Raw genomic sequence first — 15,229 nt, forward strand, 5'->3', positions numbered from 1 at the left:
AATGTGAAACTATTCTGAGATGTTAACTAAAAATTAAAGAATCTATAAAAAAAATACTGTTTTTTCCCCATAATTGAATGATGTGACCAATATTGTAGAGATCCTTGAGAATATATAATATGCATCCCAAGAACGTTAATGATACATTTATACTTTTGCACCAGCAGAGGGCTCCCTGCTGTAAGGTAGTTCTCACCTGAGAAGGCCAGCCATGCCTGTTAGTGAGGCACTAAAACAGGAATTAATATTTGCTTTGGATTTCAGAATTTGCTTAGCTTCTGTGTTTAATTAAGACGTATAAAAACATGAATGGAGAAAAGCCAAACCCACTTCTGATGCTTGAGATATAATTAATATTTTCAACATGCAAATTTAATCTTTCTCTGCTGTCCCAGCTTGAAAAGTAAATATACTTTAGCCCTGTCTCATGGGTGCACAAGCACCTGCAGCCTTATTCTCTGACAGCTTCCTAGGTTTCTTTCTTGCAGTCTTAAGTGAAATACTTACAATGAAGCGACCATTTACTCTCCTTAATTCACTGATGCCTATGAATTGAGAGTAATCAAAGTCATCAGTTTAGATTAGCACTTTTGACTTGGACTGCAAAAATTGTCACTTGAAATTGTCTAATAAATATTGCCAGAAAGGAACAATTCTTATTTTTTAAAGGCTTTTTCAATCCTTTTATGAGCTCAATTCTTATGTATGGAAGTTCTCTCCAAAAGAAATATATAAAAAATTTCTCTCTGGCATCAATAGAAGTGGAAGCCCTTGGTCTTGTGAAGGCTGGATGCCCCAGCATAGGTGAGTGCCAGGTCAGCGAGGCAGGAGTGGGTGGGTGGGTAGGGGAGCACCCTCAAAGAAGCAGGGGGAGGAAGAATGGGATGGGATAGTGTGTTTGAGGAAGGGAAATGGGAAGGGGATAATATTTGAAATGTAAATAAATAAAATAACCAATAATTTAAAAAGACTTTTAATATCTTAAGCAGTGTATGCATACCAGCTTTGTCAGTTCTGTTACGATAATTTTATTATCAGTATTATGACAATTTGAAACAGCATGAATTATAATGTTCTCCTCATGTTGTTGCAACATGCTGAACCAACAAACATTGTAGAACTACGTATTGCAGATTAACCTGTTGAACAGATTGATTCTTTTCCATTCTAATCATTTCATGTAGTTGGTATATTTTTATGTAGTGGGGCACTATAGATGATTTATTTGCAGAGGCAGATGTAAGTTCACACAAACAGCAATATATTTTAAAGACAACAGAGATGTATTTAAGTATAAACTTTTAACAAATGTTAAAGGATCAGTTATGAAACCAAAAAGACAAATGTAATTTTCACTGTTTGAAAAAATTTAAGCCTCTTCTTCCTTTCCACATTCGCTGCCTCAGAGAGAGAATTGAATACAATCTCAATGGATATGAATTATCACATTTTGAGTGAGAGCTAAAACAAATAATTCACATTAATTTCAACAGAAAAGCAAATATGAAAAGAATAGGTAAAGAAATGCTTTCATTTTTTTCATTAACTAAGGAGTTCCTGTGGGTACCATGTAAGATACTGTTCTTCCTCTGTATCAAGGTAATGCAGCATGGAGAACTGACAGGACTGGTGGATCTGTATGCATTAAGGCTTCTTCCAAGAGCCAGAGGTGAGTTGTTTTATGCTTCTTACACCCCAGAAAGCAATGCAAACTGAAAAGAAAATCTAAAGAAAGAAAACAACAAAAGTGTGTCAAAACTTTTGTTCCAGTGAGTTAGATTATTTCCTGGAAGAAAATGAACACAAATAATTTTACACAGGCAAATTACTTAAAACTTAGCAAGCTGTTCAGGGATGGAGTTTAGTCAACTTAACAGGGCATGCTGTGTGAAGATAAAAATAAAATTAAGAAGTTATTTTTTGGTCTTTTATTTCTCTTACATTTACAAATATGGGTTATTTAAAGGCACAGGTTTATATAAACTAGACACTGAATATAATAGAAGAGAGTATTTTTCTGCATTTGTGAGTACTGAATGCTATGTGTTCTAAGTCAGATGATGTCATTGCTTCAATAATTTAAGGAGGCTTAGGAATATGAGAAGTGAAAACACTGTTGGAGAATCATTTTCCTGTGAGGTGATATAATCTAGCCAAGCATGCATTTCATTCTACAGAAATGAAATCCACAAAACTGTGGCTAATTTACCTTCCCCATCTTTTGATCTCACTATGTATTAAAATGTAGCTGCAAAAATTTTCATAAAATTGAAGATATATCTTAATCATAAGAAATCAGCAGAGGAGTCTATTGAGTTTAATTTCTTGCTTTTGGGTAACATCTGAAACTGAAAACAATCACCAAAACTTGATATGTGAATTTAGTAATAAGGATTACCCAGCTATTCCCAGCAAGAATAATGGCTATCGGATTTTTACTCTGCATAATCTAAATACTATATCCCATAAAGGACCTGTCTATGCACCTCTTCCAAATGTTCCTTTTGTTAAGCCATAGAACTGCCTTCCTGATCTCCATTTTAGGAGCATTTTAGACTGATGATGAAAGAACGAAACAACCAAACTCACTGTATTAAGTTTGTAATAAGCCAGACTTATTGTAATAGCTATGTGGGCCACTTCCCTACATCGTCTCTCTCTATATATATGAACTATGCCAATGACTTGTCCAAAATATGGCAATACTATCAGGTTTTTCTCCCTAAGAAGACATTTACTGTTTCGGGAAGGTGCACTAAAATATTCAGTGGAAAGCTACTAAAACAGTAGATGCAAGATTGGGAGTATGTCCTGGTGAGGTACTGAAACAAATATAATGACATCAACTGAGGCCAACCATTATTTTCACAAGTACCCTTGCTATCAAGATCAGAATAATGAAACAATATCAGTAACAAACAAACAAAATGACCCAAATTAAACAAAAAAAAATTGCAGAATGTTGATGCTTGGGTGCATTGTCTCCAACTTCACTTCAACCTCTTGGTTGTTTCTAGATTGTTGTTACAGAATATTGGCTAGTCATACAAGTTCATTCCCCAACCCCTCTATTCATTTCTTTGAACCTATTATAGCCCCTAAAAATAAAAAATAAAATAAAAATAAGTACATATATTGGAGCAGAAGACAAGAATAATATTAACATTTTGGAATTGCTTCAGAAGTCAAGCACAATGTGTTTAATGGCTGGTTTTCAAATTGTTTCTTTTGATTGTAACTCAAGAGAAATGACCTCATGAGATTTCTCATGGCAGTGCCAGGTAAAATAACACCAGGAGCAGGGAAGAATTGTGAATACTCCTAAATTTGAGTTTTAAGTTCCTTTTGTTTCTGAAAATGAGTTAATGTTCACAGGATAGCCAAGAAGATATCTTTACAAGACAGTCAGAGATGATGTCTTTAATACTGGTAAATATTTTATTTAAATTCAGCTTATTAAACAAACCATTAGTATACTCTAGTAGAATCTGAAATATATATGGATATAGAAGATTTTATTAAGTTTGAATCTGATGTTTAAGAATGAAAGGATTTTCTCCATGGAGGAAAATTGAACAGTAATTTCCATGAAACCTCCAAAACTCTATGAAAATTTTCATGGGTCATAAGTCATTTTTCCTATTACTTATGGCTCTAAGTATGGATTAGATTATTCATACTTCTATCTAGTTTTTCAGTGCTACAAAAAGTCTCAAGTAAAACAAGAGTGAAATAGTTAAAAATCACAGGTCATGACTTTGTTATTAATCCACATTATGGGAAGCCTTTGCACTGTTGATACTCTAGTCCAGTTGGGTACTATAGACCTCCTTCCTACAAAAACCCAAGCACTGACTACTCCCTACACAACTCAAATGCAGGCAGCACCCTACAGAGTATCAAGGTTCATGTTTCTCAGTTTCTCTGTTTGAGGTATCTTTAGAATAACCTTCCAAAGAGAGGTACAGTTAGTGGATGTCAGGTGACTCAGTCAGATCTGACTACTGTACTGTAGAGATACTTGTGTCAGGCACACTCTTGGAGTTTTGAGCAAGACTGGTATCTCATTTGTAGATGAGGCAGTAGCAACTCAAATGTGTTAAATGAATATGATTACCAGGCAAGCTCAAGAACATCAATAGTTTGACTCGGCTTCATATTTGCAGCAGTTCCCAGAAAGCCCCTGTGTAGATTAATAACAACCCATCCACAGTGATATGATGTTTACTTTATTAAAGAGGAACAATCTTGATTTGCAGTTTTTAAAGCCAATAACTGCTATGCTTTTGAGATGTTTTCACAGTCAATATTTTAAGGATGGTAATTAGACCTTTAAAATATAAGGACATTTTCTAATGACCAAAGGTCACAGAAATGACATCAAATGACTATGTCCTTCTAAACTGGTCCTTATAGATGACTCTTTGTTAGAAATATTAAAGTATCCTGCTCTTTCCAGGGTATAGTTTCCCTCATTGTAATGGTGCTTTCCCCCTATTATCCTTTGTAGGGCAGGGTTTGTAGAAAGATATTGTGTAAATTTGGTTTTCTCATGGAATATCTTGGTTTCTCCATCTATAGTAATTGAGAGTTTCGCTGGGTATAGAAGTCTCAGCTGGCATTTGTGTTCTCTTAGAGTCTGCATGAGCTCCACCCAGGATCTTCTAGCTTTAATGGTCTCTGGTGAGAAATCTGGTGTAATTCTGATAGGTCTTCCTTTATATGTTACTTGCCCTTTTTCTCTTACTGCCCTAAGCATTCTTTCTTTGATTAGTACATTTGGGGTTTTGATTATTATGTGACAGGAGGTATTTCTGTTCTGGTCCAGTCTGTTTGGAGTTTTGTAGGCTTCTTGTATATTCATGGGCATCTCTCTCTTTAGGTTAGGGAAGTTTTCTTCCATAATTTTGTTGAAGATATTTGCTGGCCCTTTAAGTTGTAATTCTTCATTCTCATCAATACTAATAATACTTAGATTTTGCTTTCTCATTGTGTCCTGGATTTCCTGGATATTTTGGGTTACAAGCTTTTGCATTTTGCATTTTCTTTAACTGTTGAGTCCATGGTTTCTATGGTATCTTCGGCATCTGAGATTCTTTCTTCTATCTCTTGTATTCTGTTGTTGATATTTGCGTCTATGGTCCCTGATTTCTTCCCAAGGTTTTCTATCTCAAAAGTTGTCTCCCTTTGTGCTTTCTTAGTTGTTTCTACTTCTGTTTTTAGATCCTGGAAATTTTTGCTCAGTTCTGTCATTTGCTTGTTTGTGTTTTTCTCTAATTCTTTAAGAGATTTTTGTGTTTCCTCTTTCATGACATTTGCCTGTTGATCAAGGTTCTCCTGTATTTCTTTAAGTGATTTTTGCGTTTCCTCCTTATTGGCTTTTGTATTCTCCTGGATTTCTTTCAATGATTTTTGTGGTTCCCTTGTAAGGGCTTCTAAGTTTTGATCCATTTTCTCCTGAATTTCTTTAAGTATGTCCTTCATGTGTTCCTGTACTAGCATCATGACCAGTGATTTTAAATCCAAATCTTGTTTTTCTGGTGTGTTGGGGTATCCAGGACTTGCTAATGTTGGAGAATTGGGTTCAGATTAAGCTTCTTTCATCAAACCCAAAGAAGATAACCATACACGTATAAAATTATAATAAAAAATGATAGGAAGCAATAACCACTACTCCTTGATATCTCTTAACATCAATGGACTCAATTCCCCAATAAAAAGACATAGACTAACAGACTGGTTACGTAAACAGGACCCTATATTTTGTTGCATACAGGAAACACACCTCAATGTCAAAGACAAAAACTACCTTAGAGTAAAAGGCAGGAAGACAATTCTACAAGCAAATTGTCCCAGGAAACAAGTCGAAGTTGCCATTCTAATGTCAGATAAAATTGACTTTCAACCTAATGACATCAAAAGAGACATGGAAGGTCACTACTTGCTGGTCAAAGGAAAAATCCAACAAGAAGAACTCTCAATCCTGAACATCTATACCCCAAATACAAGGGTGCCCTCATTCATAAAAGAAACTTTACTAAAGCTCAAAGTACACATTGCACCTAACACAATAATTGTGGTTGACTTCAACACTCCACTTTCACCAATGGACCAATCGGGAAAACAGAAACTAAACAGGGAGACAATGAAACTAATTGAAGCTTTGAACCAATTGGAATTAACAGATATATATATATAGAACTTTTTATCCCAAAGCAAAAGAATATACCTTTTTTCTCAGCACCTCATGGTACCTTCTCCAAAATAGAACATATAGTAGGTCACAAGACAGACCTCAACAAATATAAGAAGATTGAAATAATCCCATGCCTCCTATCAGATCACTATGGAGTAGAAGTGGTCTTTAGTAACAGTAAAAACAACAGAAAGCCCACATACACATGGAAAGTGATCAATACTCTACTCAATGATACCTTGGTCAAGGAAGAAATAAAGAAAGAAATCAAAGATTTCTTAGAATTTAATGAAAAGGAAGGCACAACATATACAAATCTATGGGACACAATGAAAACAGTGCTAAGAGGAAAGCTCATAGCTTTGAGTGCCTCCAAAAAGAAATTCGAGAGAGCTTACACTAGAAGATTAACGGAACAACTGAAAACCCTGGAACAAGAAGAAGCTAATTCACCCAGGAGGAGAAGAAATCAGGAAATCATCAAACTCAGGGCTGAAATCAATCAAGTAGAAACCAAGAGAACCATACAAAGAATCAACAAGACCAAAAGCTGGATCTTTGAAAAAATCAACAAGATACATAAACCCTTAGCCTGACTAACCAAAGGGCACAGAGAAAGTATCCAAATTAACAAAATTAGAAATGAAAATGGAGATATTACAACAGAAACCGAGGAAATTCAAAAAATCATCAGATCCTACTACAAAAACCTGTACTCAACAAAAATGGAGAATCTGAAGGAAATGGACATTTTCTTAGACAGATACCAATTACCAAAATTAAACCAGGATCAAATAGACCATCTAAACAGACCCATAACCCCTAAAGAAATAGAAGGGGTCATAGATAGGCTTCCAACCAAAAAAAAGCACAGGACCAGATGGTTTCAGTGCAGAAGACTGAACACCAATATTCTTCAAACTTATCCACCAAATAAGAAAAGAAGGAACACTACCCAACTCCTTCTTCGAAGCCACTATTACGCTGATACCAAAACCACACAAAGATCCAACTAAGAATGAGAATTTCAGACCAATTTCCCTTATGAATATTGATGCAAAAATACTAAATAAAATTCTTGCCCACCAAATCCAAGAACATATCAAAACGATCATCCACCATGATCAAGTAGGCTTCATCCCAGTGATGCAAGGATGGTTCAATATAAGGAAGTCCATAAATGCTATCCACTGCATAAACAAACTCAAAGAAAAAAACCACATGATAATTTCATTAGAGGCTGAAAAAGTATTTGACAAAATTCAGCATCCTTTCATGCTAATAGTCTTGGAAAGGACAGGAAATCAAGGCCCATATCTAAACATAGTAAAAGCAATATACAGCAAACCGGTAGCCAACATCAAACTAAATGGAGAGAAACTTGAAGCAATGCCACTAAAATCAGGGACTAGACAAGGCTGCCCCCTCTCTCCATATCTTTTCAATATAGTTCTTGAAATCCTAGCTAGAGCAATTAGACAACAGAAGGAAGTCAAAAGGATACAACTTGGAAAGGAAGAAGTCAAACGATTACTATGTGCAGATGATATGATCGTATACTTAAGTGACCCTAAAAACTCTACTAGAGAACGCCTACAGCTGATAAACAACTTCAGCAAAGTGGCTGGCTACAAAATCAACGCAAGCAAATCAGTAGCCTTTATATATTCAAAGGATAAGCAGGTTCATTTCTGGATCTTCGATCCTGTTCCATTGATCTGCCTGCCGGTCATTGTACCAATACCATGCAGTTTTTAACAGTATTGCTCTGTAGTATTGCTTGAGGTCAGGGATACTGATTCCCCCAGAATTTCTTTTGTTGCTGAGAATAGTTTTAGCTATCCTGGGTTTTTTGTTATTCCAGATGAATTTGAGAATTGCTCTTTCTAACTCTGTGAAGAATTGAGTTGGGATTTTGATGGGTATTGCATTGAATCTGTATATTGCTTTTGGCAAAAGGGCCATCTTAACTATATTGATCCTGCTCATCCATGAGCATGGGAGGTTTTCCCATTTTTTGAGGTCTTCTTCCATTTCCTTCTTCAGAGTCTTGAAGTTCTTGTCATACAGATCTTTCACATGTTTGGTAAGAGTCACCCCAAGGTACTTTATACTGTTTGTGGCTATTGTGAAGGAGGTCATTTCCCCAATTTCTTTCTCAGCCTGCTTATCCTTTGAGTATAGGAAGCCCACTGATTTGCTTGAGTTGATTTTATAACCTGCTGCTTTGCTGAATTTGTTTATCAGCTGTAGGAGTTCTCTAGTGGAGTTTTTTGGGTCACTTAGGTAGACTATCATGTCATCTGCTAATAATGATAGTTTGACTTCTTCCTTCCCAATTTGTATCCCTTTGACCTCCTTATGTTGTCTAATTGCCTGAGCTAGTATCTCAAGTACAATATTGAAAAGATAAGGGGCTGAAAACATCCAATGGAAAAAAGATAGCTTTTTCAACAAATGGTGGTGGTTCAACTGGAGGTCAGCATGCAGAAGAATGCGAATTGATCCATCCTTGTCTCCTTGTACTAAGCTCAAATCCAAATGGATCAAGGACCTCCACATAAAGCCAGACACTCTCAAGCTAATAGAAAAGAAACTGGCGAAGACCTTTGAGGACATCGGTATAGGGAGAAAGTTTCTGAACAGAACACCAATAGCATATGCTTTAAGATCAAGAAATGACAAATGGGATCTCATAAAATTACAAAGTTTCTGTACGGCAAAGGACACCATCAAAAGGACAAATCGGCAACCAACAAATTGGGAAAAGATCTTCACCAATCCTTCATCAGATAGAGGGCTGATATCCAATATATATAAAGAACTCAAGAAGTTAGACTCCAGAAAACCAAACAACCCTATTAAAATATGGGGTACAGAGTTAAACAAAGAATTCTCACCTGAAGAACTTCGGATGGCAGAGAAACACCTTAAAAAATGCTCAACTTCATTAGTCATTAGGGAAATGCAAATCAAAACAACCCTGAGATTTCACTTTACACCAGTCAGAATGGCTAAGATTAAAAATTCAGGAGACAGCTGTTGTTGGCGAGGATGTGGAGAAAGAGGAACACTCCTCCACTGCTGCTGGGGTTGCAAATTGGTACAACCACTCTGGAAATCAGTCTGGTGGTTCCTCAGAAAACTGGGCTCCTCACTTCCAGAAGATCCTGCTATACCACTCCTGGGCATATACCCAGAGGATTCCCACCATGTAATAAGGATACATGCTCTACTATGTTCATAGCAGCCCTATTTATAATTGCCAGATGCTGGAAAGAACACAGGTATCCCTCAACAGAAGAGTGGATGCAAAAAATGTGGTATATCTACACAATGGAGTACTATTCAGCCATTAGAAACAATGAATTCATGAAATTCTTAGGCAAATGGATGGAGCTAGAGAACATCATACTAAGTGAGGTAACCCAGACTCAAAAGGTGAATCATGGTATGTACTCACTAATAAGTGGATATTAACCTAGAAAATTGGAATATGCAAAACATAATCCACACATCAAATGAGGTACAAGAAGAACAGAGGAGTGGCCCCTTGTTCTGAAAAGACTCAGTGAAGCAGTATAGAGCAAAATCAGAACAGGGAAGTGGGAAGGGTTGCGTGGGAAAACAAGGGGAGGGAAGGGAACTGATGGGACTTTCAGGGAGTGGGGGTCCAGAAAAGGGGAAATCATTTGAAATGTAAATAAATATATCAATAAATTTAAAAAAAGATAAAAAAATGTAACATGCTTTTAATTAAAGAATCTTATTTATTTCAGGAAAAAAAAAGGATAAGCAGACTGAGAAAGAAATTAGGGAAATGACCCCCTTTACAATAGCAACAAACAGCATGAAGTATCTTGGGGTGACTCTAACCAAACCTATATGACAAGAACTTCAGATCTCTGAAGAAGGAAATTGAAGAAGATCTCAGAAAATGGAAAAAACTTTCGTGCTCGTGGATTGGCAGGATTAATATAGTTAAAATGGCCATCTTGCCAAAGGCAATCTACAGATTCAGTGCTATTCCCATAAAAATCCCAACCCAGTTCTTCATAGAGCTAGAAAGAGCAATTCACAAATTCATCTGGAATAACAAAAAACCCAGGATAGCTAAAACTATTCTCAACAGTAAAAGAACTTCAGGGGAATTCAATATCCCAGACTTTAAACTCTACTAGAGAGCAATAGAGATAAAAACTGCATGGCATTGGTACAATATCAGGCAAGCAGATCAATGGAATAGGATTGAAGACCCAGAAATGAACCAACACACCTATGGTCACTTGGTCTTCGACAAAGGAGCTGAAAGCATCCAGTGGAAAAAAGATAGTCTTTTCAACAAATGGTTCTGGTTCAATTGGAGGTCAGCATGCAGAAGAATGCGCATCGATCCATTCTTATCTCCTTGTACCAAGATTAACTCCAAATGGATCAAGGACCTCCACATAAAACCTGACACACTGAAACTAATAGAAAAGAAACTGGGGAAGACCCTTGAGGACATGGGCACAGGGGAAAAGTTCCTGAATAGAACACCAATAGCTTATGCTCTAAGATCAAGAATTGACAAATGGGACCTCATAAAACTACAAAGTTTCTGTAAGGCAAAGGACACCGTCAAAAGGACAAAACGTCAACCAACAGACTGGGAAAGGATCTTCACCAACTCTAAATACGACAAAAGGCTAATATCTAATATATACAAAGAACTCAAGAAAGTAGAACCCAGAGAACCAAATAACCCTAATAAAACATGGGGTACAGAGCTAAACAAAGAATTTTCACATGAAGAACTTCGGAGAGCTGAGAAACATCTTAAGAAATGTTCAACATCATTAATCATTAGGTAAATGCAAATCAAAACAACCCTGAGATTTCACCTCACACCAGTCAGAATGGCTAAGGTCAAAAACTCAGGAGACAGCAGGTGTTGGAGAGGATGTGGAGAAAGAGGAACACTCCTCCACTGCTGGTGGGATTGCAAGATGGTGCAACCACTTTGGAAATCAGTCTGGTGGTTCCTCAGAAAACTGGGCATGTCACTTCCTGAGGACCCTGTTATACCACTACTGGGCATATATCCAGAGGATTCTTCAGCATGCAATAAGGACACATGCTCCACTATGTTCATTGCAGCCCTATTTGTAGTATCCAGAAGCTGGAAAGAACACAGGTGTCCTTCAACGGAGGAATGGATACAAAAAATGTGGTAAATTTACACAATGGAGTACTATTCAGCCATTAGAAACAATGAATTCATGAAATTCTCAGACAAATGGATGGAGCTGGAGAACATCCTACTAAGTGAGGTAACCCAGTCTCAAAAGATCAATCATGGTATGCACTCACTGATAAGTGGATATTAGCCTAGAAACTTTGAATACCCAGGAGATAATCCACAAATTAAATGATGTCCAAAAAGAATGGAAGAGTGAGCCCTGGTTTTGTAAAGATTCAGTGCAAGAGTATAGGGGAATTCTAGAAGAGGGAAGAGGGAAGGGGTGGATGGAAGAATAGGGGGATGGAAGAGGGCTTATGGGACTTGCGGGGAGTGGGGACCCAGAAAAGGGGAAATCATTTGCAATGTAAATAAAAATAAATAAATAAATAAAAAGAAATATTAAAGTAGAGGAAAACAAATGATTTTTGTATTTCTGAACATATATGAATAGATTTATTATATTATAAGATATAACAAAACTGATCAATAATTCATTAGAAATAATGATTTGTTATGAAACTCACTTGATTATTAATATCAAATCTGTTAAAACTTTTTAAAATTTTGTTGCATCGTTTGTTAAGCTATTCATTTGTGTTTTCATAGTCAATAAGATTAAATTGGTTTCATTAAATAATATATCATTAATATATCTCTCAGTCAAATGAAATAAGGGCCGCTACATGCTTACTTAAGTAGATATTGTAGCATTTTAACCTGTATTTTATATGTTACAGTAATGTATAGATATGTTTTCTTATGAATACAAATTCAATACTTACTCATTTTATCCTAGCTCTAGCCAAGTCCCATGATTTTAACAGCTGGATGCAAACTATGAAACAGAGGAAGTACATTCCCAGTGTCAAGCCCCTGTGTGCTAACACATCATTAGTGGTCTTTGTCTTCAGGCTATTTTCCTGACTTTCCAGGGACTTCAACTCTCATGCCTGATCTTCGACCTGTACAGATGCTCTCCATGTTTCTTCCACCTCATTCTAGAAAGATCATCAGTTGGCAGGTGGCTAATCTGAGCAGCTAATCCCTGTTAAACACCAGTGGGAGCTATTGCCTCTCCCAGTTAAGTCTCTTTCTGAGACCTTGTTGAAAATGACTCAAATATAAGCAAATCAGGCTTCTACCGTACTGGAGGGAGACTCATACATGTAGGAGGAAATTCATGCGAAAAAGTTTCAAACCCTCAAATCACAAGCTTGAATAGTTGACTTCTTATATTCCTCTGTACATATTTATCTCTGCTAGTTTGGTTACACTGAGCATAGACATTCAAATAGACCCAATGTCTAAAAGGAACAAACCTCTTGTTGAGCAGTAAGCCATTGCAATTACAGTTAATGAACAGTACTACAACTTTACAGAGGCTTTAAAACTGTGTTGATGGCATTTAACTTTGATATAAATTTGCAAGTAAAACACGTGATTTAAATTTCTTGAATTATTAACCAGAAAATGAGTATCTATGGGTTAGCTTGTAGCTTGTATTTGGCTACTTTGTGAGTTCTTCTTTCATCTACCCGTCTCCACCCTTATTCTTCCATACTTTCAACTTCATAACCCAAAATAGAACAGAAAAAAAGGATAGTCAGGAAAGAAAAGAGACCCCTTAATAAAGTCAGGAGTCAGAAAGAAGGCAACAATGTTAGACTACTTCCCACTGATTTGGGGCATTAAGTTCCTGGGCTTAAGTTTGATATTCTCTGTCAGAAATCTAATTTCTTCTTGTTATTTATTTGTTGTGTATTACTACTTAATAAATCTCAACCAACAGCAGCAACCAAAAACCAACAACCAACAACTCTTCTTTTGGGCTTTGGCATTTATCATTTATATACCCTCTAAAAAGTCTCCAGTTTCCAAATATTACAGAACCTATCTGCAGCTGCAAACATGTCAAATGTGTTAAGTAATTTTCTATAGAGGAGGATCATTTATTCTATGTGACTAAGGAATGAACTTCAATTATTAAAAGAGGAAACTACATTTTTGTGAACACTAAAAATCATTTTATTAAAAGGAAAATTTATGCAATTGTGTAACTTTACAGAAAAAGCATATATGTCTGTAATTTCCTAATACTCATGCTAAGCAGACAGCTCATACATGAGTCCTAAACAGAAGATAATATTTTCCTATAAAATTTATTTCTTTCCCCTCCAACTATTAATAGGTATAAATTAAAAACATTAAAATAGAACTATATCAAATTAAAAATAATTACTGCTTTCTGGGTTGGAGTTAAGAGTGCTGGCTATCATGCAAATGACATTATGTTTGATTTCCAGAATCCATTTGGTGACTTATTACAATATGTAATTCTGATGCTAGAAGATCTGATGCACTCCTCTGACTTTCACAGGCACCACGCACACACTTGTATACATAAAATAAAAATCATCTGAAAAGTTAAAAAAGATTGTTTTTCTAACATCAATGAATGTTGAAAAACAACAGTTAATTGGCTAGATTGTCAACAATTTTAAGTAAGAACTGCTTTAATGGAAACATGAAAAGTACCTAAATTATATAAAACTACCTGGAGGAAAGTAAAACACCTTAAGCACCATGCTTTCAGTAGTTTAGGAGTGACTTTTGAGCATTGTGAACTTATCACTGAACTTGTATTTCCTTATAGTATATTCTACTAATGGCCAAGAAACATGTGCTTCCAGAAACATTTTATTTTTTACCATGTAGTATTACCGAGAAGTCTTGAGGATCTGTAGTATTGCCAAGAAGTCTTGAGGAGTGTGTGTGTGTGTGTGTGTGTGTGTGTGTGTGTGCGTGCGCGCGTGCGCACATGCACGTGTCTGTGTGTATTTCTAAATAATATTTTTAAAATGTCATCATACTATATTTAATATGAGGTCTTTGGAAAATTTACTACTATTTACTTTTCAAATGAACTTTTTATTTTTTACCATGTATTAAAATGAGTTAAAATTCTTAGCCTTAAAAGAAGAAACATGTTACTGCTCATATATAATTGAGAATTGTTTTGAAAGAGTATATTTCAGTCTTTAAGTATCTGCTGATATTAATTTTATGTCTGAAAATATATTAAACATCCTTGTTCAAGTTAAACATAGTACAGCTATGTACTGTATCAAAGCATCAGAAGTCAGTTTTTTTAAGCTTTTAACTGACTTCCATATAGTGAGAACTCAAGTACTTTACTATCTAACACTAAGCTAAGGCAATGGAAACAGTCAAAAAAGCTAGCTTAACTAATACAAGAGACAAATCACCCATGTTAATTAACTCTTCAGCTCCAACCTGATAATCCTATATACTGTACAATAATGTATACACTTCTGAAAGTCTGAACCATCCAAGAATATGTCTATTCCTTTCAGCACTATTTGTAAATTAGTCTGTTCTCTATTCAAACCACACTTGAGTTATCACATAAACACTTGGGAATGACAAATATTCCTAATAAGATTAGGGATCGCTTAGAGGTCTATGAAACCTACCTACAATTCAGAGAACACGCTTGAAGACAGTTGGCCTGAATTAGCTACTGTGCATGCAAACCCATCTGGTTGGAATTGTATAAGCCATAATTAGCATAGAGTGAAAATACATGCTACATTTCTCAAAAACATGTGTGGACTTTTCTTTATTGAATTTAAAGGTGGAATTAATTGTCTCTATTGATACACAACTTTCAGGAATACAAACATTACTAATCTTTGTTTTCAGAGCATATTATCTGCTTGTACAATTTTGAAAAATACTTTTGATTTGTTGTTGAATTCTTTTTTGGCTTATAAGCAACAGTGCTGATC

The 15,229-nt window shown here is 35.8% G+C and overlaps 1 protein-coding gene across 1 annotated transcript in view; it reads right to left on the reverse strand.

Annotated features, from left to right (window-relative positions):
* Positions 1–1,066: 1,066 nt before the first annotated feature.
* The window catches only part of Agmo (alkylglycerol monooxygenase), a 401,155-nt gene continuing 386,992 nt past the window's right edge, over positions 1,067–15,229 (reverse strand). The window contains exon 13 of the mRNA XM_052185926.1: positions 1,067–1,725. Within this exon, the coding sequence (XP_052041886.1) occupies positions 1,645–1,725 (81 nt within the window). The 3' untranslated portion in view covers positions 1,067–1,644. The remainder of the gene's footprint in view (positions 1,726–15,229) is intronic.

The sequence above is a fragment of the Apodemus sylvaticus genome, chromosome 6, assembly GCF_947179515.1.
Source record: "Apodemus sylvaticus chromosome 6, mApoSyl1.1, whole genome shotgun sequence".
NCBI lineage: Eukaryota > Metazoa > Chordata > Mammalia > Rodentia > Muridae > Apodemus > Apodemus sylvaticus.